The 26,595-nt window shown below is 44.1% G+C and overlaps 2 protein-coding genes across 2 annotated transcripts; both read left to right on the forward strand.

Moving 5' to 3' along the window:
- The first annotated feature begins 18,765 nt into the window (after positions 1-18,765).
- On the forward strand, positions 18,766-25,541 carry LOC119266622. Its single transcript, XM_037547852.1, has 2 exons — positions 18,766-18,998; positions 24,867-25,541. Exons 1-2 carry the CDS (start codon positions 18,791-18,793, stop codon positions 25,292-25,294), a joined length of 636 nt encoding a protein of 211 aa, XP_037403749.1. The 5' UTR covers positions 18,766-18,790; the 3' UTR covers positions 25,295-25,541.
- LOC119266621 (disease resistance protein RPM1-like) lies at positions 20,554-23,781 on the forward strand. Its single transcript, XM_037547851.1, has one exon. It carries the CDS (start codon positions 20,753-20,755, stop codon positions 23,483-23,485), a length of 2,733 nt encoding a protein of 910 aa, XP_037403748.1. The 5' UTR covers positions 20,554-20,752; the 3' UTR covers positions 23,486-23,781.
- Positions 25,542-26,595: the final 1,054 nt, after the last annotated feature.

The raw sequence follows: 26,595 nt of genomic DNA on the forward strand, positions 1-26,595 counted from the left end.
ATCATAGTAAGCTATCGGGAGGGGGTATATATCGACAACGACGACACTACATCTATGTCCCTCGACGACCCTCGTTCCCGATAAAAAAAGAGGAAGAAGAAGAAAAAAAGAGGAGAAGAAAGAATAGAGGAGATCTTCTCCTCTATTCTTTCTTCTCCTCTTATTTTTCTTCTTCCTCTTCTTTTTTTATCCTCTTCTTCCTCTCATGTTTGATAGGATCGCCGAGGGGTCGGGAGGTTGCCTAGTGTCAAGGGATTCAACAGAACCATGTCTTCATCATTAGGCGAAAGTAACATGTGCATGATGGTACGAAACTCTTCAAAGTTGTTTTGGAACGGAGTCCCAGATAGGATAATTCGCTTTTTGGTACAAAGTTCAGCAAGAGCCTTCCGAATATCGCTATTTGGAAGGCCTTTGCTGAATTCGTACCAAAAGGAGGATTATTCTATCCGGGACTCCATTCCAGAACAACTTTGCAGAACTTCGTACCAACATGCCCTGGTTACTTCCGGCTAATGATGAAGGCATGGATTTCTTCAATACTTTGACACTAGGAAACCTCTCTCGACCCCTCGGCGATCCTCGACCCCTCGAACCCTCGACGACCCTGGCACCCTCGACCCCTAGACGACCCTCTTCTTCCTCTCATGTTCGAGAGGATCGCCGAGGGGTCGGGAGGTTGCCTAGTGTCAAAGGATTCAACAAAACCATGTCTTCATCATTAGGCGAAAGTAACATGTGCATGATGGTACGAAGCTCTTCAAAGTTGTTCTGGAACGGAGTCCCAGGTAGGATAATTCGCTTTTTGGTACAAAGTTCAGAAAGAGCCTTCCGAATATCACTATTTGGAAGGCCTTTGCTGAATTCGTACCAAAAGGCGGATTATTCTATCCGGGACTCCATTCCAAAACAACTTTGCAGAACTTTGTACCAACATGCCCTGGTTACTTCCGGCTAATGATGAAGGCATGGATTTCTTCAATACTTTGACAATAGGAAACCTCTCTCTACTTCCGGCTAATAAGAATAAGAAGAATAAGAAGAAGAAGAAGAAGAAGAAGAAGAAGAAGAAGAAGAAGAAGAAGAAGAAGAAGAAGAAGAAGAAGAAGAAGAAGAAGAAGAAGAAGAAGAAGAAGAAGAAAAGAAGAAGAAAAAAAAGAGGAGAAGAAGAAAGGAATAGTGGAGAAAAGAGAAAATAGAATATATTCTATTTTCTCTTCTTCTCCACTATTCCTTTCTTCTTCTCCTCTTCTTTTTATTCTTCTTATTTATTTCTCCTCTTCTTTTCGGTAGAGGAAACCCTAAATAGCTAGCAAGTATCGTGGCTGTGAGATATATGTGGCCTTCGGTGTCGGACACTACATCCACGTCCCACAAGTGACGTGGGCGTCGAAGCCCGCGCCACTTGTGGGATGTGGGTGTAGTGTCCGACACCGACGGTACATGTATCTCACACCGACGATACTTTCTATTTAGGGTTTCTCCTCTACCGCTCCTCAACCTCTCGACAACCCTCGTTCCCGATAAAATAAAGAGTAAGAAGAAGAAGAAAAAAGAAGAAAAGAAAGAATAGAGGAGAAGACTTCCTCTTCTTCCTCTCCTCTTCTTCTCTCTCTTCTTCCCCTTCTTCCTCGCCTCTCTCATGAATGTCCGACGTTCTCGACCCCCCCCCCATGTGTCAAAGAAAAAAAAAGAAAAAAAAGAAAGAAGAAGAAAGGAATAGAGGAGAAAAGAGAAAATAGAATATATATTCTAATTTTCTCTTCTTCTCCTCTATTCATTTCTTCTTCTCCTCTTCCTTTTCTTCCTCTCCTCGTCTTCTCCTTCTTCTTCTCCTTCTTTCTCTACTTATTTTCCTTTTCCTTATTTTACTTTTTCCTCTCCACTAACATCATCATATATATGAAAAAATGCATATATGAAAAAAAACATCATCATATATATCATCTATCATCTATGAACAAAAAAATTCCTAGATACATAAAAAATTTCTACAAATGAAAATAACCTAAAAAAATCATATGATCATCTATGAACAAAAAAAAACATCATCTGATCATCTATCATCTATGAACAAAAAAATCATCATTTGATCATCTATCATCTATGAACAAAAATATTCATCATTTGATCATCTATCATCTATAAACAAAAATATTCCTAGATAGATAAAAAAATTCTACAAATGAAAATAACCTAAAAAAATCATATGATCATCTATGAACAAAAAACATCATTTGATCATCTATCATGCATCTATGAACAAAAAAATCATCATTTGATCTCTATCATCTATGAACAAAAATTTGCAAAGGGATGGCGCCGGCGGCCGGACCAAGCTAAGGAGAGGTCGGAGGCGAGGATGGCGTCGGGGCAGGGGCACGGGCGACGGTGAGGGCGGGCCGGGGCGGCGCACGGGCGACGGCGACGGGGGCGGGCCGGGGCGGCCGCGTCGGGGCAGGGGCGGGCCGGGGCAGGGGCCCGGGCGACGGCGAGGGCACGAGCGACGGCGGGCGACGGCGAGGGCGCGGGCAACGACGGGCACGGGCGAGGCGACGGCGACGGCGGGGCAGCCTGACGGCGTCGTTGGGGCGAGCTCAGGCAGCCTGGCGGCGGCGTCGGGGCGGGGAACTGGCGATGAAATCTGAAAAAACGCTAAGTCTTTGCTTATATAGAAAAGGCTTTGGTCCCGGTTCGTGGCACAAACCGGGACCAATGCCCCCCTTTAGTCCCGGTTGGTGCCACCAACCGAGACCAAAGGCCAATTTTCGGCAGCCCAAAGGGCGGGAAGCGGCGGGCTTTGGTCCCGGTTGGTGGCACCAACCGTGACCATTGCCCCCCTTTAGTCCCGGTTGGTGCCACCAACCGGGACCAATGCCCTTGTGCTGCCCGCGCCCAAAATTTTAGTCCCACATCGCTAGCTGAAGGGCGCCGGCACTGGTTTATAAGCGCTGTTGTGCCTCTCCATTCGAGCTCCTCTCTAATGCAGGCTTTCGGGCCTAAACTTGCTACTGCCTGTGGGCCTATTGGGCCTCTGCGGGCCTGAATCCTGGCCCATGTAGGGTTTCTAGTCGTATTCAGGCCGTGGAGGCCTAGTAGGTGGCATTTTTTTTGGTTTTTTCTTTTTTATTTCTACATTTTTTTGGTTTTTTTATTTTTTTTATTTCTACTTAAAACTAAATACTTACAGTTTTTTAGTGATTTCTTTTTGCTTTTAGGTCACAAAAATTATAAACTTTCTGTTAGTGCCATTAGTTTTAAATTTTGAATAGTTTAAATTTGAATTTTTAAATATTCGTGTGAATCACTAGTTTATGAATAACTTTACTATAAAAATAAAAAAAATTCTATTTATTTTTTATTTATACTTACAACTAAATACTTATAGTTTTTTAGTGATTTCTTTTTGATTTTAGGTCACAAAAATTATAAACTTTCTATTAGTGCCATTAGTTTTAAAATTTTGAATAGTTTAAATTGGAATTTTATAAAATTTGTGTGAATCACTAGTTTATGAATGACTTTACTATAAAAATAGAATTTTTTTTCTTCTTTGCTATTTATTTTTTATTTATACTTACAATTAAATACTTATAGTTTGATTTTAGATCACAAAAATTATATTCTTTTTGCTATTGAAGAATATTATAGTTTTATTTTAGTTGATCATAACATAATATTTTAATTGATTGTTTTTATTTTCATAAAAGTTTTGTAGTTCATTCTGTTTGCTATTAATTCATTCTTTGAGCTAAATGACTCTGAAATTGGAAAGCATTTCAAAATGAACTCTGAAAAGGTTGAAAGTTGGCATGGTATCATCATTTCACCCACATAGCATGTTCCAAAAAGTAGAGAGGGTTACGACAAAAACTTGATGCACTTCGTGTACAAAATGGACAATCACTTTCGAAGTATCAAAGTTTCGAACCATAAGACATGAAAGCATTTCAAATGAACTCGGAAAAAGTTGAAAGTTGGGATGGTATCATAATTTCACCCACATAGCATTTGCTTATTGCGGGAGAAAGTCTTCACTTTTTCTTCGCTTGTGTCATTTGCTTATTGCGCCGTAACCATGGATAATCTTCATTGTTTATCAGGATGCTTGGGTCAGCCTTGACATTGAAGGGAGGAATTTCATGAAACTTTTCATAATCTTCAGACATGTCTGTCTTGCCGTCCACTCCCAGGATGTCCCTTTTTCCTGAAAGAACTATGTGGCGCTTTGGCTCATCGTATGATGTATTCGCTTCCTTATCTTTTCTTTTTCTCGGTTTGGTAGACATGTCCTTCACACAGATAACCTGTGCCACATCATTGGCTAGGACGAACGGTTCGTCAGTGTATCCAAGATATTTCAGATCCACTGTTGTCATTCCGTACTGTGGGTCTACCTGTACCCCGCCGCCTAACAGATTGACCCATTTGCACTTAAACAAAGGGACCTTAAAATCAGGTCCATAGTCAAGTTCCCATATGTCCATTATGTAACCATAATATGTGTCCTTTCCGCTCTCGGTTGCTGCATCAAAGCGGACACCGCTGTTTTGGTTGGTGCTCTTTTGATCTTGGGCGATCGTGTAAAATGTATTCCCATTTATCTCGTATCCTTTGTAAGTCAATACAGTCAAAGATGGTCCCCTGGACAACAAGTACAACTCATCACAAACAGTGTTGTCACCTCTGAGACGTGTTTCCAACCAACTGCTGAAAGTCGTGATGTGTTCACATGTAATCCAGTCATCATACTGCTCCGAGTGTTTGGAGCGCAGACTGTTCTTGTGTTCATCGACATACGGGGTCACCAAGGTAGAGTTCTGTAGAACTGTGTAGTGTGCTTGAGACCAAGAATATCCGTCCCTGCATATTATTGAGTCTCTTCCAAGAGTGTCTTTTCCAGTAAGTTTCCCCTCATACCGCGATTTAGGGAGACCTATCTTGTTAAGGCCAGGAATGAAGTCAACACAAAACCCGATAACATCCTCTGTTTGATGGCCCATGGAGATGCTTCCTTCTGGCCTAGCGCGGTTACGGACATATTTCTTTAGGACTCCCATGAACCTCTCAAAGGGGAACATATTGTGTAGAAATACGGGCCCAGGATGACAATCTCGTCGACTAGATGAACTAGGACGTGCGTCATGATATTGAAGAAGGATGGTGGGAACACCAGCTCGAAACCGACAAGACATTGCGCCACATCACTCCTTAGCCTTGGTACGATTTCTGGATCGATCCCCTTCTGAGAGATTGCATTGAGGAATGCACATAGCTTCATAATGGCTAATCGGAAGCCCCCTCAATGCAACCGGAAGTAGTTGCGTCATAATCACGTGGCAGTCATGAGACTTTAGGTTCTGAAACTTTTTCTCTGGCATATTTATTATTCCCTTTATATTCGACGAGAAGCCAGTCGTGACCTTCATACTGAGCAGGCATTCAAAGAAGATTTCTTTCTCTTCTTTCGTAAGAGCGTAGCTGGCAGGACCTTTATACTGCTTCGGAGGCATGCCGTCTTTTTCGTGCAAACGTTGCAGGTCCTCTCGTGCCTCAGGTGTATCTTTTGTCTTCCCATACACGCCCAAGAAGCCTAGCAGGTTCACGCAAAGGTTCTTCGTCACGTGCATCACGTCGATTGAGGAGCGGACCTCTAGGTCTTTCCAGTAGGGTAGGTCCCAAAATATAGATTTCTTCTTCCACATGGGTGCGTGTCCCTCAGCGTCATTCGGAACAGCTAGTCCACCGGGACCCTTTCCAAAGATTACGTAGTGTAAATCATTGACCATAGCAAGCACGTGATCACCGGTGCGCATGGCGGGCTTCTTCCGGTGATCTGCCTCGCCTTTGAAATGTTTGCCTTTCTTTCGACATTGATGGTTGGTCGGAAGAAATCGACGATGGCCCAGGTACACATTCTTCCTGCATTTGTCCAGGTATATACTTTCAGTGTCATCTAAACAGTGCGTGCATGCGTGGTATCCTTTGTTTGTCTGTCCTGAAAGGTTACTGAGAGCGGGCCAATGGTTGATGGTCATGAACAGCAACGCCTTAAGGTTAAATTCCTCGTGTCTGTGCTCATCCCACGTACGTACACCGTTTCCATTCCACAGCTGTAAAAGTTCTTCAACTAATGGCCTTAGGTACACATCAATTTCGTTGCCGGGTTGCTTAGGGCCTTGGATGAGAACGGGCATCATAATGAACTTCCGCTTCATGCACATCCAAGGAGGAAGGTTATACATACATAGAGTCACGGGCCAGGTGCTGTGATTGCTGCTCTGCTCCCCGAAAGGATTAATGCCATCCGCGCTTAAAGCAAACCATACATTCCTTGGATCATTTGCAAACTCATCCCAGTACTTTCTCTCGATTTTTCTCCACTGCGACCCGTCAGCAGGTGCTCTCAACTTCCCATCTTTCTTTCGTTCTCACTGTGCCATCGCATCAACTTGGCATGCTCTTCATTTCTAAACAGACGTTTCAACCGTGGTATTATAGGAGCATACACATCGCCTTCGCAGGAACCCTCTTCCTGAGGGGCTCGCCGTCAACATCACCAGGGTCATCTCGTCTGATCTTATACCGCAACGCACCGCATACCGGGCATGCGTTCAGATCCTTGTATGCACCGCGGTAGAGGATGCAGTCATTAGGGCATGCATATATCTTCTCCACCTCCAATCCTAGAGGGCATACGACCTTCTTTGTTGCGTATGTACTGTCGGGCAATTCGTTATCCTTTGGAAGCTTCTTCTTCAATATTTTCAGTAGCTTCTCAAATCCTTTGTCAGCCACAGCATTCTCTGCCTTCCACTGCAGCAATTCCAGTACGGTACCGAGCTTTGTGTTGCCATCTTCGCAATTGGGGTATAACCCTTTTTTGTGATCCTCTAACATGCGATCGAACTTCAGCTTCTCCTTTTGACTAATGCATTGCGTCCTTGCATCGACAATGACCCGGCGGAGATCATCATCATCGGGCACATCGTGTGGTTCCTCTTGATCTTCAGCAGCTTCACCCGTGGCAGCATCATTGGGCACATCGTCTGGTTCCTCTTGATCTTCACCAGCTCCCCCCGTTGCAGCATCACCGTATTAAAGGGGCACATAGTTGTCATCGTACTCTTCTTCTTCGCCGTCTTCCATCATAACCCCTATTTCTCCGTGCCTCGTCCAAACATTATAGTGTGGCATGAAACCCTTGTAAAGTAGGTGGGAGTGAAGGATTTTCCGGTTAGAGTAAGACCTCGTATTCCCACATTCAGTGCATGGACAACACATAAAACCATTCTGCTTGTTTGCCTCAGCCGCATCGAGAAACTCATGCACGCCCTTAATGTACTCGCGGGTGTGTCTGTCACCGTACATCCATTGCCGGTTCATCTGCGTGCATTATATATAATTAAGTGTCCAAATTAATAGAAGTTCATCATCACATTAAAACCAAATTGCATACATAGTTCTCATCTAACAACATATAGCTCTCCAGAGCATCTAATTAATTAAACCATACATTGAAACTATGTAAAACATTTCAATGCGAAAACAAATGCGATCATAATCGCAACCAAGGTAACAATTGATCCAACGGCATAATGATACCAAGCCTCAGTATGAATGGCATATTTTCTAATCTTTCTAATCTTCAAGCGCATTGCATCCATCTTGATCTTGTGATCATCGACGACATCCGCAACATGCAACTCCAATATCATCTTCTCCTCCTCAATATTTTTTATTTTTTCCTTCAACAAATTGTTTTCTTCTTCAACTAAATTTAACCTCTCGACAATAGGGTCGGTTGGCATTTCCGATTCACATATATCCTAGATAAATAAAATCTATGTCACGTTGGTCGGCATAATTTTCATAAACAATAAATGAACCAATAGTTATAAAGATAATATACATACCAAATCCGAATCATAGACAGGACGAGGGCCGACGGGGGCGGATACCAAAACCATCGCACTATATAAGATGCAATAATAAATGTAAGAAAATTATACAAGTATCTATCTAAACATACAAGTAAGAATATTTTTCCTTTCAGAAAGAAGATAAGAACAAGAGGCTCACCACGGTGGTGTCGGTGATGAGATCGGCGCGGGTGATCGACGGCGGTGAAGACGAGGACGGGGCGTGACGGACCGCTAAATCTAGACAAATCTCGAGGAAAATGGAGCTTGGAGGTCGAGCTTCGAGAGGAGAAAGCTTAAGTAGTGTGGCTCGGGCATTCCATCGAACACCTCATGTGCATAGGAGGTGAGCTAGAGCACCACAAAGCCCTCTCCCCCTCGGCCAGAAAAAACAGAGCAGTGTGCTCTGCTCTTGCGCGAGGGGGTATATATAGGCACCTCATTGGTCCCGGTTGGTGGCATGAACCGGGACTAAAGGGGAGCCTTTGGTCCCGGTTCAAGCCACCAACCGGGACCAATGGTGGTGGGCCAGGAGCGAGGCCCATTGGTCCCGGTTCATCCCACGAACTGGGACCAAAAGGTCCAGATGAACCGGGACCAATGGCCCACGTGGCCCGGCCGGCCCCCTGGGCTCACGAACCGGGACCAATGCCCACATTGGTCCCGGTTCTACACTGAACCGGGACTAATGGGCTGAGCCGGCCTAGACCATAGCCCTGTTTTCTACTAGTGTATACACAGAATCTTAGCAGCAGTGCGGCTCAAAAAGGAGCGCTGCTGCTAATTAGCAGTAGCGCGGGTGCGGAAAACCCACTACTGACAAGTGCTTAGCAGTAGCGCGCTCGGCCTAACCCGCGCTGCTACAAATATCGACCGACAGTGCCCACCCAACTCCATTTAGCAGCAACGTGGTGCCGCGAGCCGTGCTACTGCTATAGCTGTAGCAGTAGCGCGGTTTGTTTGAGGTCGCTGCTGCTAATTTTTAAATCGGGCACACTTTTGGTCCCGGTTAGCAGTAGGCTTGTACCGAAAGCGCGCTGCTGCTACTTTCTTAGCAGCAGCGCGTTTTACGTACCACGCTACTGCTAATCCGCACCCACCACCTTTTCCCCACCCGTCCTCCCCCTCCCCCAAATCCCTCCTCTCTTCCGCCACTCCCTCCTCTCTCTCTCCATACGTTCTCACATTGACCTCTTGCCCATGCGCCCCTCCTCCTCCATGGCACCGAAAGAGGGCGCCGCCTCGTGCCAGCGGCATCTAGGAGCTCGCCGGTCTTCCACCGGCGTCTAGGAGGCCACCGCCTCGCGCCACCACGCCAGAGACCTAACCACCGGTGACCAGCCCTGCTACTCCCTCCATCTCCTTCCTCTCTCCCTGGGTTTTCTTTCTTTCTCTCTCTCTCTCTCTCTCTCTCTCTCTCTCCCTCTGGTTTGACTCACAATCCCATGTCCATGCCCTTGCAGGTAGTCGCCATGGACGACCATATATGGCATGGTCGGGAAAAGGAGCCCCACGTCGCTGCCTTGCTCTTCCATGGAAACAGGCCCTCCTCCAACAGCCACCGCCGGATCTGGTCTGCCGCTGCTCGTTCATGCCTCCGGCGACCCCAACCATCGCTGGATCGAACAACTGTTGCCATTGACAACACGCACGGGATCGAGATATTTTTTGCTTTTGAAAGTAATAGTAGTAGCGCGGGGTATAAGACCCGCTACAGATAATTAGTAGTAGCGTTGTACTGCAACGCACGCTACAAGTAACCATGTATAGCAGTAGCGCGTGTCAACACGCGCTACTGCTACAAGTTAGCTGTGGCGCCGTATCAGTAGCGCGGGCGCCCGCGCTACTGATATACCCAAAACCCGTGCTACTGCTAGGCTTTTCCCTAGTAGTGGCAAACAGAGTTTGTAAAAGTTTTTTTCTTTTTTTCTTTCAGTTTGTCAACTGAATTGCTTGAGGACAAGCAAGGGTTTAAGCTTGGGGGAGTTGATATGTTTCTGTCGTATCTACTTTTCCAAACACTTTTGCCCTTGTTTTGGACTCTAACTTGTATGATTTGAATGGAACTAACCCGGACTGACCCTGTTTTCAGCAGAATTACCATGATGTTGTTTTATGTGCAGAAAACAAATATTCTCGGAATGACCTGAAACTCCACGGGATGTCTTAGAAAAAATAATAAAAAATCCTCGCCAAATATGAAGACCAGGGGGCCCACACCCTTCTCACAAGGGTGGGGGACGCGCCCCCTAGGGCGCGCCCCCTACCTCGTGGGCCCCCTGGAGACCCTCCGACGCCAACTCCAACTCTATATATTTTCTTTCGGAGAGAAAAAATCAGAGAGAAGAAATCATCGCGTTTTACGATATGGAGCCGCCACCAAGCCCTAAAACCTCTCAGGAGGGCTGATCTGGAGTCCGTTCGGGGCTCCGGAGAGGGGGATTCGTCGCCGTCGTCATCATCAACCATCCTCCATCACCAATTTCATGATGCTCACCGACGTGCATGAGTAATTCCATTGTAGGCTTGCTGGACGGTGATGGGTTGGATGAGATCTATCATGTAATCGAGTTAGTTTTGTTAGGGTTTGATCCCTAGTATCCACTATGTTCTGAGATTGATGTTGCTATGACTTTTCTAAGCTTAATGCTTGTCACTAGGGCCCGAGTGCCATGATTTCAGATCTGAACCTATTATGTTTTCATGAATATATGAGAGTTCTAAATCCTATCTTGCAAGTCTATAGTCACCTATTATGTGTTACGATCTGTTAACCCCGAAGTGACAATAATCGGGATACTTACCGGTGATGACCGTAGTTTGAGGAGTTCATGTATTCACTATGTGCTAATGCTTTGTTCCGGTTCTCTATTAAAAGGAGGCCTTAATATCCCTTAGTTTCCAATAGGACCCCGCTGCCACGGGAGGGTAGGACAAAAGATGTCATGCAAGTTCTTTTCCACGTATGACTATATACGGAATACATGCCTACATTACATTGACGAATTGGAGCTAGTTCTGTGTCACCCTATGTTATGACTGTTACATGATGAACCGCATCCGGCATAATTATCCATCACTCATCCGGTGCCTATGAGTTTTCCATATACTGGTTTACGCTTATTTACTTTTCCGTTGCTACTGTTACAATCACTACAAAATACGAAAAATATTACTTTTTGCTCTCTTTACTTTTGTTGCCGCTACCACCACTATCATATTACTTTGCTACTAAACACTTTGTTGTAGATACTAAGTTTCCAGGTGTGGTTGAATTGACAACTCAGCTGCTAATACTTGAGAATATTCTTTGGCTCCTCTTGTGTCGAATCAATAAATTTGGGTTGAATACTCTACCCTCGAAAGCTGTTGCGATCCCCTATACTTGTGGGTTATCAATCAGGTAGCGGTCCAGCGCCCTGTGGGCGGTGGTTCCAGCTCGTCTCCTGCATCATCGTCCATACCGTCGATGTCTTCGGAGTCGAAGTCGAGCATGTCTGTTAAATCGTCGACAGTGGCTACTAAGTGGGTGGTGGGTGGGCAGCGAATTTCTTCATCGTCCGCATCCCATTCTAGCCGGACATAGTTCGGCCAAGGTTCTCCTGACAGGGAGAGAGACCTTAATGAATTTAGCACATCGCCGAAAGGCGAGTGCTAAAAGATATCCGCGGAGGTGAACTCCATGATCGGCGCCCAGTCGGTTTCGATGGGCACGGATGCAAGCGGCTCGGAGTCCGTGGCCGGAGACGAATCCAGTGGTTCGGCGACACGGCTCTCGTAAGGGGTGAAGTCAGTATCCGGCTCTGTCGCCACTGAGAGTGCGGCCTCCATGGCGGGGTCTATCCCTCCGCTCTCGGATGGCGCGATTTGCTCCGGACTGACGGCCAGAGTAGTTGCAGATGCGATCTCCCGAATATTGTCCGACGGTAGAGTTACGTCATGCTCGTTGTGACTGTGCGGCACACCTGACATGGGCTCGAATCCGTCGAAGATCAAGTCTCCGCGGATGTTGGCAGTGTAGTTTAAGTTTCCGAACCTGACCTGATGGCCAGGGGCGTAGCTCTCGACCTGCTCCAGATGGCCAAGCGAATTGGCCCGTAGTGCGAAGCTGACGAATACGAAGATCTGTCCGAGGAGGAAAACCTTACCCTGGACCACATCATTATCGATGATCGGAGGAGCCATCAAGCCTTATGGTGACGGCACAGTGGAACTCTCAATGAAAGCACCAACGTCGGTGTCAAAACCGGCAGATCCCGGTTAGGGGGTCCCGAACTGTGCATCTAAGGCGGATGGTAACAGGAGGCAGGGGACACGATGTTTACCCAGGTTCGGGACCTCTTGATGGAGGTAATACCCTACGTCCTGCTTGATTGTTCTTGATGATATGAGTATTACAAGAGTTGATCTACCACGAGATCGTAGAGGCTAAACCCTAGAAGCTAGCCTATGATATGATTGTCTGTTGTCCTACGGACTAAACCCTCCGGTTTATATAGACACCAGAGAGGCTAGGGTTACACATAGTCAGTTACAAGGGAGGAGATCTACATATCTGTATTGTCAAGCTTGCCTTCCACGCCAAGGAAAGTCCCATCCGGACACGGGACGAAGTCTTCAATTTTGTATCTTCATAGTCCAACAGTCCGGCAAAGGATATAGTTCGGCTGTCCGGGGACCCCCTAATCCAGGACTCCCTCAGTAGTGGTAATTCAAATGATAACGCCAGTAATCGCATTGCTTCCTAGTAATACGTACTACTCTTGAGAAGCAAAGTCTCCATCATCTGGACTCTGGACTGGACCGAGTGCCTCTCTCTTGATAACAACAAATGGAACAGCCCCCGCGTCGTCCACCTCAGGCGACATGAGTGGCGCCTGCTACAGCCGCCACCAAAACCCTCCCCTCGCCTGGCAAAGCCCCGGGCGGCAGCAGGTGGTGCGCCATTAGTAACAAAAAAAATTCATTTTTTTTCAAAATTAGTAATGGCGCACCAGTGGATAGTGCGCCATTACTAGTTAAACTAGTAATGGCGCACCACATCCACGGTGCGCCACTAGTAAATTATTTTCAAAAAAAAATTCCAAATTTTATTTATTTATTTTTTCAAAACTAGTAATGGCGCACCAGTGGACAGTGCGCCATTACTAGTTAAAACTAGTAATGGCGCACTGTCAACTGGTACGCCATTACTAAGTTTTAAAAAAAATCAGAATTTGTTTTTTTTCAAAACTAGTAATGGCGCACCGTGGGTGTGGTGATTACTAGTTTAACTAGTAATGGCGCACCACTCCCACGGTGCGCCATTATTAACTTGGCCCAAAACGTACCGAATGCACCCCCAGTGGACCGCCTTTTTAGTTTAAAAAATAAAAGAAAATGATGGAAATGTCAAAAAAATAAAAGAAAATAAGTTTCCCATGTGATATGTGGTCTAGTTGTTGGGAAAATTTACAAATATGAATTTCGACTTTATTTGCAAAATCTCTCTGAAATTTGTAAAATGGACATAACTTTTGCATATGAACTCGGATTAAAAAGTTCTCTATATGAAAAATCATCTACTTGAAAAGTTACATCCGAATTTAACCGGGGGAACCCCGTTAAGCATTTTCAAAATCCCCAAAAACCTAACAGAAAAAAAGTTACGGGGCTTTTAAGATCCGGAGGCAAAAAAAATCAAAAAATTTCAAACTTACTAGTGGCGCACCGTATGCTAGGTGCGCCACTAGTAACAGAAAAAAAATTGGTTTTAAAAAAATTGAATTATTTTTCAAAATATGATACGTAATATGACCGGAAAGTTTGAAATATTTTTTCAAAATTTCATCATCATACTTATGAACATGAACAAAGTCCTAGACATCAGCAAGGTTTAATAGGATTGATATGATAGATATATCAACAAGTGCCCGTGAAGTGAGGTGGTGTTGGATTGGATAGAACTATGAAGTTGAGCGTGCTTGGGCTGAACTAGTGTGAGGATGGGTGACCTTTTGGGAAGTTTGACCACAGAGTGTGATTTGATCTGAGATTAAGCCATAGTGACCCGAGATTAATAAAAAAATCAATTTTTTTTGAAAAAAAATTTGAAAAAAAATTATTACTAATGGCGCACAAAAAATTATTACTAATGGCGCACTTCTATGTGGTGTGCCATTACTAAGTCAGATAGTAATGGTGCACCTCTAGGCATACTAATGACGCACTACTAGTGCGCCATTAGTAGGCCTTTTCCTAGTAGTGTCGCGTGGAGGGTCGAGCTCTCGTCTCACCTTGCCATGGACTGGACTGGCCGGCTTGCAGGGAGTTTGTCCCTGCCCACATGTGTCACTTTTCAGGTGTAGTTGAATTGATAACTCAACTACTAATGCTCATAAATATTATTTGACTCTCTTTGCGTCAAATAAATAAATTTGGGTGAAATACTACCCTCGAAGACTGTCCTGACCTCCCTATACTTGTGCGTTATCAAGCCACAAGCTCAGCTGCCCATCCTAGGGCGTGCCACCCAGGCTTGTGGGCTAAGATTGATGTTGTTATGACTTTGCTATGCTTAATGCTTGTCACTAGGGCCCGAGTACCATGATTTCATATCTGAACCTATTATATTTCCATGAATATAAGTGAGTTTTAAATCCTAACTTGCAAGTTGTATGCACCAATTATGTGTTATGATCCTTAGACCCCAAGATGACAATTATTGAGATTCGCTCCGGTGATGACTGTAGCTAGGATGAGGAGTTCATGTATTTATTAAGTGATAATGCTTTGTTCATGTTCTCTATTAAAAGGAGACCTTAATTTCCCTTAAATTTCCTTAAGGACCCCACTGTCACGCGAGGGTGGGACAAAAGATGTCAAACAAGTTCTTATTATAAGCATATATGACTAAATATATAATACATGGCTATTGGATTTCTTGAAGTGATGATCTGGCATAAATGACAAATTCCTATTTCTCAGGCTATTTCTATTTTCTCAGGCTATCGCAAGAACGTAGTGATGATCTGGCATACAAATTCCTTTTTTTTCTCTGTAAGCTGTTAAAAGGGCCGGGTTTTGGTTCCTGATACTGAACAGAGTTAGAGACATGGTGCAGGGTTAGAAATGTGGCTTAGCTGTCCCTGATTGCAGGGTTAGAGACATGTTTTCTGGCCCACTTCACCGTTCAGTTTGCAGCGACTGTTGTCTAGCAGGAATGTTTCTCCTATTTACAGTGTATTGTCGGATCTCGTCATTTCATCGGTAAGCTGCGGTGGTGATCGGGTGCCACGAAGTGCAAGTTCCTTTGAGAAGTGTACATTTTTTCATGCCAGTAGCAACACATGGTAGTTGACTTGTGGAGTATTGCTCTTCAAACAGGTAGCAAGTGATGTTTGAGTCTCACTCATGGCGTTTCTGGAGATGCGCACGGATGGAGTCCCAGACATTGTTGGAGATTGCTTCAACCTGATCACAACTTCCTGCCTTGATGCTTCAGTTTTCTTTGCCTTGTGAGAAGTGTCTGGTGCTGGTTTCACCAGCGGTAGCGCTAGCCCTAGATGATCAGGTGAACGAGCCGTACCCGTACGTGTGGTGTGGAGAATGTACTTAGTTTTTTCTCTGCGGCTCGGCTCCTACTCTGCTGTAGTATGACACTGTTTGCTGTTCTTGTGTTTTTTCTGCTTGTTTTTTTTTGAGTGCATTTTTTAGTGCTTTTTCTGCTTGTTTTATATAGGCCTTCTCCTTTCTTTGGCTTTGGTCACAAGAGTGCTTTTCAAATTCAATATTAACATTTTTTAATTACATGGTCAACATGTTTTCAATATGATTTAACATTTTTAAATGCTTGATTGACACTTTACAAATACAAATTTAACATTTTTCCAATGCAATACAAGATTAAATTTTTTTGGATACATGGTCAACATTTTGAAATATAGGTCTTTCTAAATATTACAACAAGTGACTACATACGGAGCAAAATGAGTGAATCTACATTAAAATATGTCTATATACATCCGTATGTGATAGTCCATTTAAAATATCTAGAAAGACTTATATTTAGGAGCGGAAGGAGTACTATAGTACAGTAATTTTAAAATTTTACTTGCCCTAGGTTTTCCCGCCATAGAAACACAATCTGTACCATGCATTTGCCGCATCCAACGGTTAAGCATGCGGTGAATCCCTGAAACGCTGGCCGTCCGTTCTCATGCATCCGATGGCTAACATTTGTTAGCTCTCTGCCGGCCTGCAAAAGGCTGCTACGCATGAGCCCATGTTTGTAAAGAAATCAGTGAGCGAAAGGACACGGCAGCCAAATGGGTCCCATCGTATTCCAAAATCCCTTGGTTAACATGCTTCATTCCGGTGTCTCTGCTCTGCAAGAAGCTGTGTGCAGTGCATAATTTCTGACACAATAAATACTGCTAAATATTTTTGTTATATTTATGTTCCAATACTTTCTTTCTTTTTGCAAAAACATATGACTTATGTTCCAATACAACTTTATAAACAAGCAAAAAGAGAAAGGAAAGAAATACAACTAGGCCTTTGAGTATTCGTACAGCCAAACAGATTTGGGCAGAACTGTTCCTCCTCAATTGAAAAATAAATAAATTTCTGACTTGGGTCATGTTTGAAATGGGTGTAAGTTTATACATCTGTATTTATTTTATAGGTGTAAATTACAGTCAATATTTTATTTCTGTTTGGAAAGAAAACGATGGAAGATGCCTGTATTTTAAACCGGCCAGGAACATGAGGAAACGCTAATCCAAACAGGACCTTGAGGTGCAAAGATGTGCAAAGCACGTGCCGTTAACTACAGTAGTATATGCAAATATAACATTTTTTAAATACATGATCAACTTTTTTTCACACACATTGTATATTTTTTGCATACATTTTTCATGCACGTGTGAAATATTTTCTCTATACACATTCAACATTTTTTAAATGCTTGTTTAAAATTCTTTCAATTTTTTCTATAATTCATAGAATGTATTTATTTAAAATGTTTGGAAGTTTAAACGAAAGTAAAAAAACGAACTTAAAAAATAAAAGAAAACGAGGACGTAGTCTCCCGCGCGGCTGGACGCCAGCCTTACGCGCCAGAGACATACTCTCACGCGTGCCCCTAGCATGTCACGGGCCAGCGGAGTTCGTTCGATCAGACTCGGCTGCTCGATACGCAATTTTCTTATTTCGGTTTTATTTCGTCAGTTACCAGTCAACTTTTCACTTTAGAAAAATTCCGAAAACAATTAGAAAAATTGTAAATATATGAACTAATTTTTTTTCATGGATTTACCAAAAAATCACAATCATCTAAAAAGTTCATCTACTTTTAAAAAAATTCATCAAATTTCAAAACAATTCATGGAATTTCAAAAAAGTTATTCATCAGGTTTTAAGAAACTTTCATAAATTTTTAAAAAGGTTCACAAATATGAAAATAATCGATTAAAAAACTTCATGAATTTTTGAAAAATTTAATGGAGTTGAAAACAGCACAAATTTCAAAAAAAAGTTCATCGACTTTAGAAAAGAAATCACAATTTAAGAAAACAAACATATGGAAAAGAACAAGAAAAAAGAAATCCGAATAAAAACGTTGGGAAAATGACCAACGAATTTGAAAAAATGAAGAAAGTGATAAAAGGAAACATAAAAGCAAATGTGCACCAGCAGTAAGCTAGCATAGTGCTTACCACGGTTCCTTTCAGCGCTGAGGGTACGAGTTCGAACCCCTTTTTGCCGCACCTTTATTGGAGTTTAAACAGAAGAATAAGGTATTGCTTCTCTCTCAGTTTACAGGGTGTGCGCGTACCTCTAGGTCATTAATTTGACCAAGCTAATACAAGTCATATATTACAAAAAATATACCAATATAAACTTAGATGTTCTATTTTCAAACGATATAATTTTTATGTTACATAGTTTATATTAAGGTGATAAAATTGACAACCTAGATATACATATAGGACTTGTAAACTGAAACGAAGGTAGTATATGGGTTGGCCTAGAGCGAAGTGGGGGTATGCGCCCGATGGTAGAAAGACTTAACGGGTGCAACAGGCGTTGCTTAGGAAATGCTGAGGCAAGCGAGCGGGAGGCGGGCTAATGAACGTTCCAACGCATGGGTCAACGGGTGAGCCTACTAGGCTGCGGCCCATGTGCGCACCCCTGTGCAATTTATGAGCACTTTGATGTGTAAGGCGCTGTAGAGGAGCTCCCCGCCCGAGACACACCCCGAGTTTGCATCAAAAGCTTCTTTTGGAAGAAGAGCTAACATTGCCATGATCTCACAAGAAGATATCAGAGTTCAAGTTGTCTCTTTGATTTGGATCCTTTCGATCTACGTTATTTTTCATCGGTGATGGTTGCTGTTCTGGGATGTTGGTCCTATGGGGTCTTAGCACGACGACTTCCCAACTGTCTACTATAACAATTTGTGCCCGATTCCGGAGAGGGGTGATGACGGCGACGCGCCTTTGGCTCGCTTCGGTGCTTGTAGTCTTTCCTAGATGGTCAACGGATTTGTATGTAATTTTTATTTCTGGTGTTCGTTGTACTGTCATGATTGAAAATGAATCGATTGGAATTTGAAAGTTTTCCCGCAAAAAAAAAAGTTGTAGCTGCATGGCTACACCCATGTTCTTCTCCACAAGATCAATATGGAGTTAAATTTTTTATTTAGAAAATCTGGTTTCTGTTTTTTTAGATCCTGTCGGATTTCTGTTTTTTTTTTCTTTTTTGAGCAACTGTGGGATTTCTGTTGAGAGGGAAGAAGTGTGGACCACAAAAATGTCGATTCAACAAGGTGAAAGATTAGCAAGACATGTGGGCTTATGGGCCCTGGGCGGTTGAAAGAAAGCGTTATGGCCTTTCCTCCCCCAAATCCGAATGGGCTCGCCGGCGGCGAGCTCGGCCACTCCGGCTCCGGCGACCGAGCCTCCCCTCCCCATCTCTCTCCAGCATACATAGTCTCCGTGCCCCCCAGCCCCTCCCCTCTCCTTTCCACCACCGGACGGCAAAGGCGCGCGCTCGGCGGCGCACCGTCGGTCAGTCGCCAGACTCCTTCCACCGGTAATTGCCAAATTGTTTACTTTTATTATTGCCCCATCTTACGCGCGATTACCATCCTTGTCTTAATTTTGAGGTCTAGAATTTCTTCGTCTTAAATTTGAGGATACCAAAGCAGAGAGTAAGGTTTGGGATCTGAAACTGCAGATTAGTTCCTGCCGACAGATGGTTCTTGGTAGATGTAATCTTAGTTAGTGCCTGCCCCCAAGATGGAGTAGTAAAGTAGACCTAGCTTAGCAGATCTCAAGGAAAGTATTACACTACAATTACCACTAACTAATTGTTGTAGCATGTTAATCCATGGCACAGGCTTGTGTTTATCGTCGTCCCTTAAGAAAAGATCTCGGTTAGATACAAAAATTATTTACGCGGTTTGACACTATAGTTAACTAAAGCTACAAATTCGGCCAAGCCGTGCTGATCTCGGTCTCAATCACATCCACGGCAATCCATTCTAAATTCTTCACATGGACATATATGTTGGCCAAAAGTACGTATATACTTGAGGGGAGGACGGACACTGTCATGCTAATTAATTTGCATTTTGGTGGTTGTATGCATCTTGAGATTCACAGGGTGATAAAATAGTATGTTATCATCGGGAAGGAGATATGTATTCCTCAGCCTTGATCAGAGCTATCTTTTGACGCGTGGATCTGACAATAATACTTTGTGCTTACAAAAGGTCCTACTTAACAAGGGCTAGTTGAGCTGACGGATCATGACCATCGGGGCAGGAACTTCCGTTCAGATCCAAATCTAGCCAATGCCACTTCATAAACTATTCAGTGGTAACAAAGAGTAAAAAGAGTAAGCAAGCTTAACAACCTGACAGCTAGCCCACGTTCAGTAATTAGTTAATTAGCTCTGTCCAGTGCAGCTGTCAGCAAGTTTTGTTACGTTTAAGTTTTAGATAATGACAAGATGGCATGGGATCACTGCAATGTGTTATACACATGCACCCCAGAACGCTGTGATATATTTGCTCAACCCAATATTAAGATGAGAACTGAAGATTAAGCAATTAGGTAGTTTCCCTTCCGTTCATATCCAACAGAAGCCCCGTCTTCCTCTTCACCAGGATTGAGTTGCTCTATCCCGAGCTGAATGAGCAGGACATCCAGCCATCTCAAACGTTGGTTCTCACCAGCATTAATTGGGGTGGATGGCTCACGCGGCTTTTCAAAACCTATTAGGTTGTAGTCTGGCTTGCAGAAGATTGGTCATGTGCAGTTTCTTTACTCAAGCCTTGGATAAAAATTGAGATGCAAAAGATGAAGCTATAGGCAAGGATTTCAATGTAGTTTGATGAAATTTTCAGTTTTGTCAGCTATTTTCATTTTTGTGTGTGTTCTGGTTTCTTCGATATAGCATATTCTTTTAGTTAATGAATAAAGTCAGATCATTCCGAAACAAATAAAAAAGAGAGGATAGGGACGCTGGTGGTGGTGGTTGGGGGAGGTGCATTTGGCCAGAAAGTCGTCAGTTGGTGGGACGCACGTACTGTTAAACTCATTTAGTTCAGAAAATTAGTGTACCCTTGCAGCTCTTGATTCTTTTTCATGAGTAGCATATAGAATGTCAACTTGGTTGAGCACATTGATTATAACTTGGTTTAGACTTAAGAGACCTCTGAGGATTTTTCACCACATGACCACCTAAACACTCAGAGAAACAGGGCAACCAAGAATACACGTGCATACACCAGATCCATTTGAAACTCTGCTCGAGTTCTCGGACGTGATCCCAGATCCACCATGGCAGAGGGTGTTGTAGCGTTGCTGATTGCCAAGCTTGGTTTTGCCTTGGCAAAAGAGGCAGCAACCTTTGGTGCATCGCTGCTATGCAAGGAAGCATCTGCACTCAAGGGTCTCTTCGGCGAGATCCGTGAGGCCAAGGAGGAGCTGGAGAGCATGCAGGCCTATCTCCAGGGGGCGGAGCGGTTCAAGGACACCGATGAGACCACCGGCATCTTCGTCAACAAGGTTAGGGGCTTCGCCTTCGAGATCGAGGATGTGGTCGACGAGTTCACGTACAAGCTGGAAGACACCCATGGGGGATTCGCGACCAAGATGAAGAAGAGGGTCAAGCACATCAAGGCATGGCGCCGTCTGACACTCAAGCTCCAAGATATTAAGGGCAGGCTTCAGGGTGCAGATAGGAGAAAGGTCCGCTACGACATGAGAGGGATTGATAGAGGGGGCTGCAACAATGTTCAGTCAAGATCTGCTGACCATTCTCTGAATCCTCCTAGGGAAGAGGATCTTGTGGGTATTGAGGAGAACAAGGACAAGCTGATGCACTGGCTGGTGGGTGATTTGGAGGAGCAGGGGAGCAAAATTGCAACTATTTGGGGAATGGGAGGTGTGGGTAAGACCACTTTGGTTCATCATGTGTACAAGGCCGTGAAGATGGACTTTGCTAAATATGCGTGGATAACAGTATCAAGTAGCTACCAAGGTGAAGACTTGTTGAGACAGATAGCAACTGAACTCGGTGTCGCAATTGGCCTCGCGGACGCAAACAGGAACCTGGTTGAGGTAATCCATAATCATCTGCAAGGTTCAGAATATCTCATAGTTCTGGATGATGTTTGGCATTTGGATGTTTGGTTTAAGGTAAGGAATGCATTTCCTACAGAAAGCACTAGTCGATTTGTCATCACCACTAGAATCCAGGAGGTGGCATTGCTGGCAACAAAAAACTGTACAATCAAATTGGAACCATTAGAAAGACATCATGCATGGCAGTTATTTTGCAATGAAGCCTTTTGGAACAATGAGAAAAAAACATGCCCAGATGAACTAGAAATTTTAGCTCAAATGTTTCTGGATAAGTGTGGTGGCTTGCCCATTGCTATTGCTTGTGTAGGCCGCTTGTTGTCATGCAGGCATCCAACATACTCTGAATGGAAAAGTTTATACAAGGAGTTAGAGTTGCAGCTCAGTAATAATGTGATCCTCGATGTTAATGCTGTTCTGAAAGTCAGCTTGGAGGACCTTCCAACTGATCTGAAGAACTGTTTTCTGTACTGCACAATGTTTCCAGAGGATTATCTGTTCCAAAGAAGACAGGTAATGAGGCATTGGATAGCATCTGGATTCATTAAAGAAGCAGGGAACAAAACATTGGATGAAGTGGCAGAGGGTTACCTGAACAAACTTGTAAACAGAAGCCTACTGCAGGTGGTCGAGCGGAACCGGGCTGGCCAAGTTTATAGGTGCCGAATGCATGACATTCTCCGTGTTTTAGCTCTCACTAAATCAGAAGAGGAATCCTTTTGTCATGTTTACAATGGCTTGACGCCTTTTTCGACCAAGAAGACGCGTCGTCTGTCAATTCAGAGTACAAACGTGGAACAATTGGCCCCGTTGCTGTGTGCAACAAGTCTCCGCTCTCTGCATGTTTTTGAGAGTCATCTGAGAATTGATTCTCTAGAGGCTTTCCTCAAACCTTTCAACTTACTGTCAACATTGGATCTGCAGGGAGTTCAAATCAAGAGACTACCCAAGATTGTCTTCAACTTGTTTAATCTCCGCTTTCTAGGTCTTCGAGATACTCATATTGAGTATCTCCCAAAAGAAATAGGAAGGTTACAGAACCTGGAAGTCCTTGATGCTTACAATTCTATGCTATCGGCGCTTCCAGTGCAAGTAGCCACACTTCGGAAATTGAAATACCTGTATGTGGTTACTATTCCAGCTGGAGCTGACGAGAGAGTTCTTACTTTTGAAGGGATCCAGGTGCCTAAGGGTATCGGCAATTTGACCGACTTGCTGGCCCTGCAACTTATCGAAGCTAGCAGTGAGGTTCTGTTTCAGCTAGGATATTTGACCAAGATGAGAAGTTTTTCTATCACTAAAGTTAGGAGTGGTCATTGGGCAGATTTGTGTGGGGCCATCGCGAAAATGGTTCATCTTGTTCATGTAACAATCCATTCACTTGATCAAAGGGAAGTTCTGCAGCTGGAATCACTATGCTTACCACCAACAGTTTCGGAAGTTGTAATATATGCGCAGCTGGACCAAAGAGTTCTACCTCAGTTCGTCTCATCCAGTTCAAAACTCATTAACCTCACTGGTTTACATTTGGGTTGGTCCAAATTAGATGAAAACTCTTTTGCGTGCCTCTTGGGTTTGCATGGCTTAGTTACACTTGTCCTTAATAAGGCTTATGATGGAAAGGAGCTGAACTTTCCTGCAACATCACTTCCAAAACTCAAATATTTACGGATATGGGATGCTCCAAATCTCAGCAGAGTTACAATTAAACAACGTGCGATGCAAAATATTGTTCAACTAATTCTCACTGACTGTCCAGAATTGAAACATCTTCCTCATGGCATCGAGCATCTTAGTACCCTCGAGTACCTGAAGCTGTGCGATATTTCCGAAGAGCTGACACGGAAGCTTCAGCTAAATGAGGAATCAAAGGAATGCAATGAAGATTGGATGAAAATTAGCCATGTGAGATGGGTTGACTTTAATTAGGTGTAGTGAGTGCAGGCAGGGGTTTCTAGTTGGAGATGCAACGTTTGTAGTGTGCTATACCTTTTCCAGTTTGAAATGGTGAAGCACTTCTCCTTTATTAGTGTTTTGATCTTTGTTGGTGATGCAGTCTGCACTTCTCCTGCTCTGCAGTCTGCACTCTGTTCTCCCCTCACTCAGTTCTATGAGTAGCTCATCTCCGTGTGCATGCACCACCACCACATCGCCGGCCATCCTGTGCACCCCTGGCCGAGTTGGCACTACCACTGTGTTCCTAGAAGTCTCTATCGAGGACTTTTATCTTTGTTACTCCCACCATCCCAAAATAAGTGTCCCACTTTAGTACAAAGTTGTATTAAGATCGAGACACTTATTTTGAGACGGAGGAAGCACTATTTAAGATACAAACTGTTAGAATAAATTCGAGGCATACCATCGATCATCCGAGGACCAAGCAATCACACGAGCACGACACCGAGATTTGTTAACGAGGTTCACCGATATGGCTACATCCCCGGGGCTTGACTATGAGCGCTTCTCCCCGTGACACCGCTACAATACCGCACTCAGTCGCCCTGGACGCTGGCACATGCCGCCGGCTTCCCCTGCATTCTGGTGCTATTATGTTGGCATAGGTTACATCGTGTGTCTAGCCCCGCTATATATGAGAGGCGTAGGATACTAGGACACGACTCTATATCTTATATAAACATAATACAATTACAAGTCTAATTGTAACCTACCTTGTACATATATTCGACGCAACTCCAACACAAACTCGGTGACTGTAGTTTTTCTGCTTGCTTCGGACGTTGTATTCATTGGGCATCCTCATTACCAAGTTGTTGGTGCTACAGGAGCATTAAGAGAATCCAGATGAGCAGAAGAAGACCTGAGGAATTGTGACAGTGATCCTTGGACACGCAACATATACTAGTCATATGCAGTATCTCAACTGCTTACATCGTCGAGTAGCAACATTAGAAGGGTTATGCTTAACCATGGCTAAGATTATAGTACATCATTGCTAGCTTAATTACCACTTGGGCTTACGTATGTAGTTTGAGTAGACGTCACTCTGTGCGTGAAACTCAACTATGTTGCTCCTCCTTGAATCTTGCCTGGTCCAGTGCTAATATATTGCTACTGTTTTGGACTGCATGATTTTTTTTTGTGAGGATTTGGAATGAATGATTTGACTTGTGCAATTTTCTCGAGGAGGTGTCTTATATTCTTGTTGACTGGTTTTGAATTAGAAAGACACAAGTGAAGCCATGCTAACATGTTAGGCTATTGCAAGAACGCATTGGTGATTTGTTTTTTGAACATGAGACACATTGATGATTTGGCACAATATATAACATGTTACGGTTTTCCTCTGCAGGCTGTCGAAAGGGCTGTCTCTGCGGTGGCGCATGCTGGTGGGCGGCGAGCTGGCTGGTTGGCTCCGATCCGGTTGGGCGGTGGGGTTTGGAGTTGGGAGAAATCCTTGCCGGGTCTTTCGGCTACGATGCGGTGACGACTGCGGGTGCCACCATTCCTCCCTGGAGGGTGTCGGTGGTCTTCATTCCCCTCTACCCTTCGCGTGCCGCGGGAAACCCTAGGACACGTCCGGGCAGCAGCGTCGTCGGCGTTGCATTCCTTCCTGGGGGTGCTGCTTGGTATGCGGAGGATCGGAGCCTAGGATCGTGGTGGGTAGATTTCGGAGGGCGCAGCGGTAGTGGGTCATCCGCGCTTTGTCGAGCTGCAGGTGTTGGCATTGTTTCTTCTTCTTTTTCTTTGGCTTGTTGTGTTGCTCACCCTAGCGTTTGATCTGTGCTCGGTGTTGGTGCTTTGGAATACAAAGCGGGGGGAAACCCTTTTTCGGTAAAGGGTTGGGCTTTGGTTTCCGCATGGGCTATATATCGTTAGGTGTCCCTGATTGGAGGTTGGTTTCCGACTCACTTTACCCTTCAGTTTGAAGAAATACTTGTGTGAATGTCAGGTGTAATTTGGTTTTCCACTATTGGTTAAGGAATGCTAATAATGAAATAACTGATAGAGCTGCTAATGGATTTCATGTCCCTCTTGATCTCCATTCTCATTGGACGTTTTGACTTAGTAGCTATGTGATTTTTCACTTTGATCCACGTACTTTATTTCTTCTTTCACTACTTCCTTTCGTCTATCTTCTTCGGGCTCTGTATTGGGAACCATTCTTTTCCCGGTTCCCGTTAGAATAGAGGTGTAATTTGGTTTTCCAGTTACAGTGCATTATCAGATTCAATCATTTCGTCCGTAAGCCGCGACCTCCTATTTGCATACTTCAAGCCATCCTTCGCAGCGACCTTATAGCATAGATTGAAGGGAAGAGCATCGTGTGCATTGCTCGCGGTAGGGCGGAGGTTTTAACCAACTTTTCAAAAAGGAAAATGCCTATGATTTAAAATTCAATGGATGCATGCATACACTAGCCCATGATTAATGTAAAAAAATTAGGAAATGTGAGACAATCATCATTAGTACTCCTATATATCTGAATTTCTCATTTACGAAAAAAAGTGAGCCTCTTAATTAAACCGGAATGAAGTGAGTAGCACGAGTGCGCAAACATCAACATTTATTGTACATCAATAAAAAGAGCCGTCACTGGATCAGCTCATCGACCGAATCGATTGTTTCATTTCATGCATAATCTCATCCATAGGGACGCGCGGCGCGGCCTTCAGTTCCTGCTGACATGCAGGTTCTTGGTGCGGAGCAGCAGCGTCGTCATGGCCGCACTCTGGGCAGCTCATGGGGATCGGCGTCGGCGTTCCAACCCCATGGCGCTGGTGGTTTCCATCCATCACGGTTGCCGGTCGCTACCCCATATCCATATTGCTCAGCATCTGCATGATGCATGCGTCGATGCCACCGATAGCAAATCATCAAAGGTAAGCTAAACTAGTCCACTATAAAAACTTGAAAAACACCTCTGAACGTGGCCACGTACCATTGTTGGGGGCAGCAGGGAGCATACGATCAGCAGGAGGAGGATTGCCACGGCGCGTGCGAGCGGCTTCAGCTTCATGGTCAGCGATCCTGCCCTGCCTCCCCAGCTTCCGTTCTGAATACACAAGAGAGAGGATGAT

This window comes from Triticum dicoccoides, chromosome 3A (assembly GCF_002162155.2).
Source record: "Triticum dicoccoides isolate Atlit2015 ecotype Zavitan chromosome 3A, WEW_v2.0, whole genome shotgun sequence".
In the NCBI taxonomy this organism is placed as follows: domain Eukaryota; kingdom Viridiplantae; phylum Streptophyta; class Magnoliopsida; order Poales; family Poaceae; genus Triticum; species Triticum dicoccoides.

What these genes read in the sequence shown, in the direction of transcription:
- LOC119266621 (XM_037547851.1), top strand. Translation starts at nt 20,753, where the DNA reads ATGGCAGAGGGTGTTGTAGCGTTGCTGATTGCCAAGCTTGGTTTTGCC.
- LOC119266622 (XM_037547852.1), top strand. Translation starts at nt 18,791, where the DNA reads ATGGCCTTTCCTCCCCCAAATCCGAATGGGCTCGCCGGCGGCGAGCTC. An exon ending in TCGCCAGACTCCTTCCACCG is followed by an intron (nt 18,999 to 24,866) that starts GTAATTGCCAAA and finishes TTTCCTCTGCAG; the next exon opens with GCTGTCGAAAGGGCTGTCTC.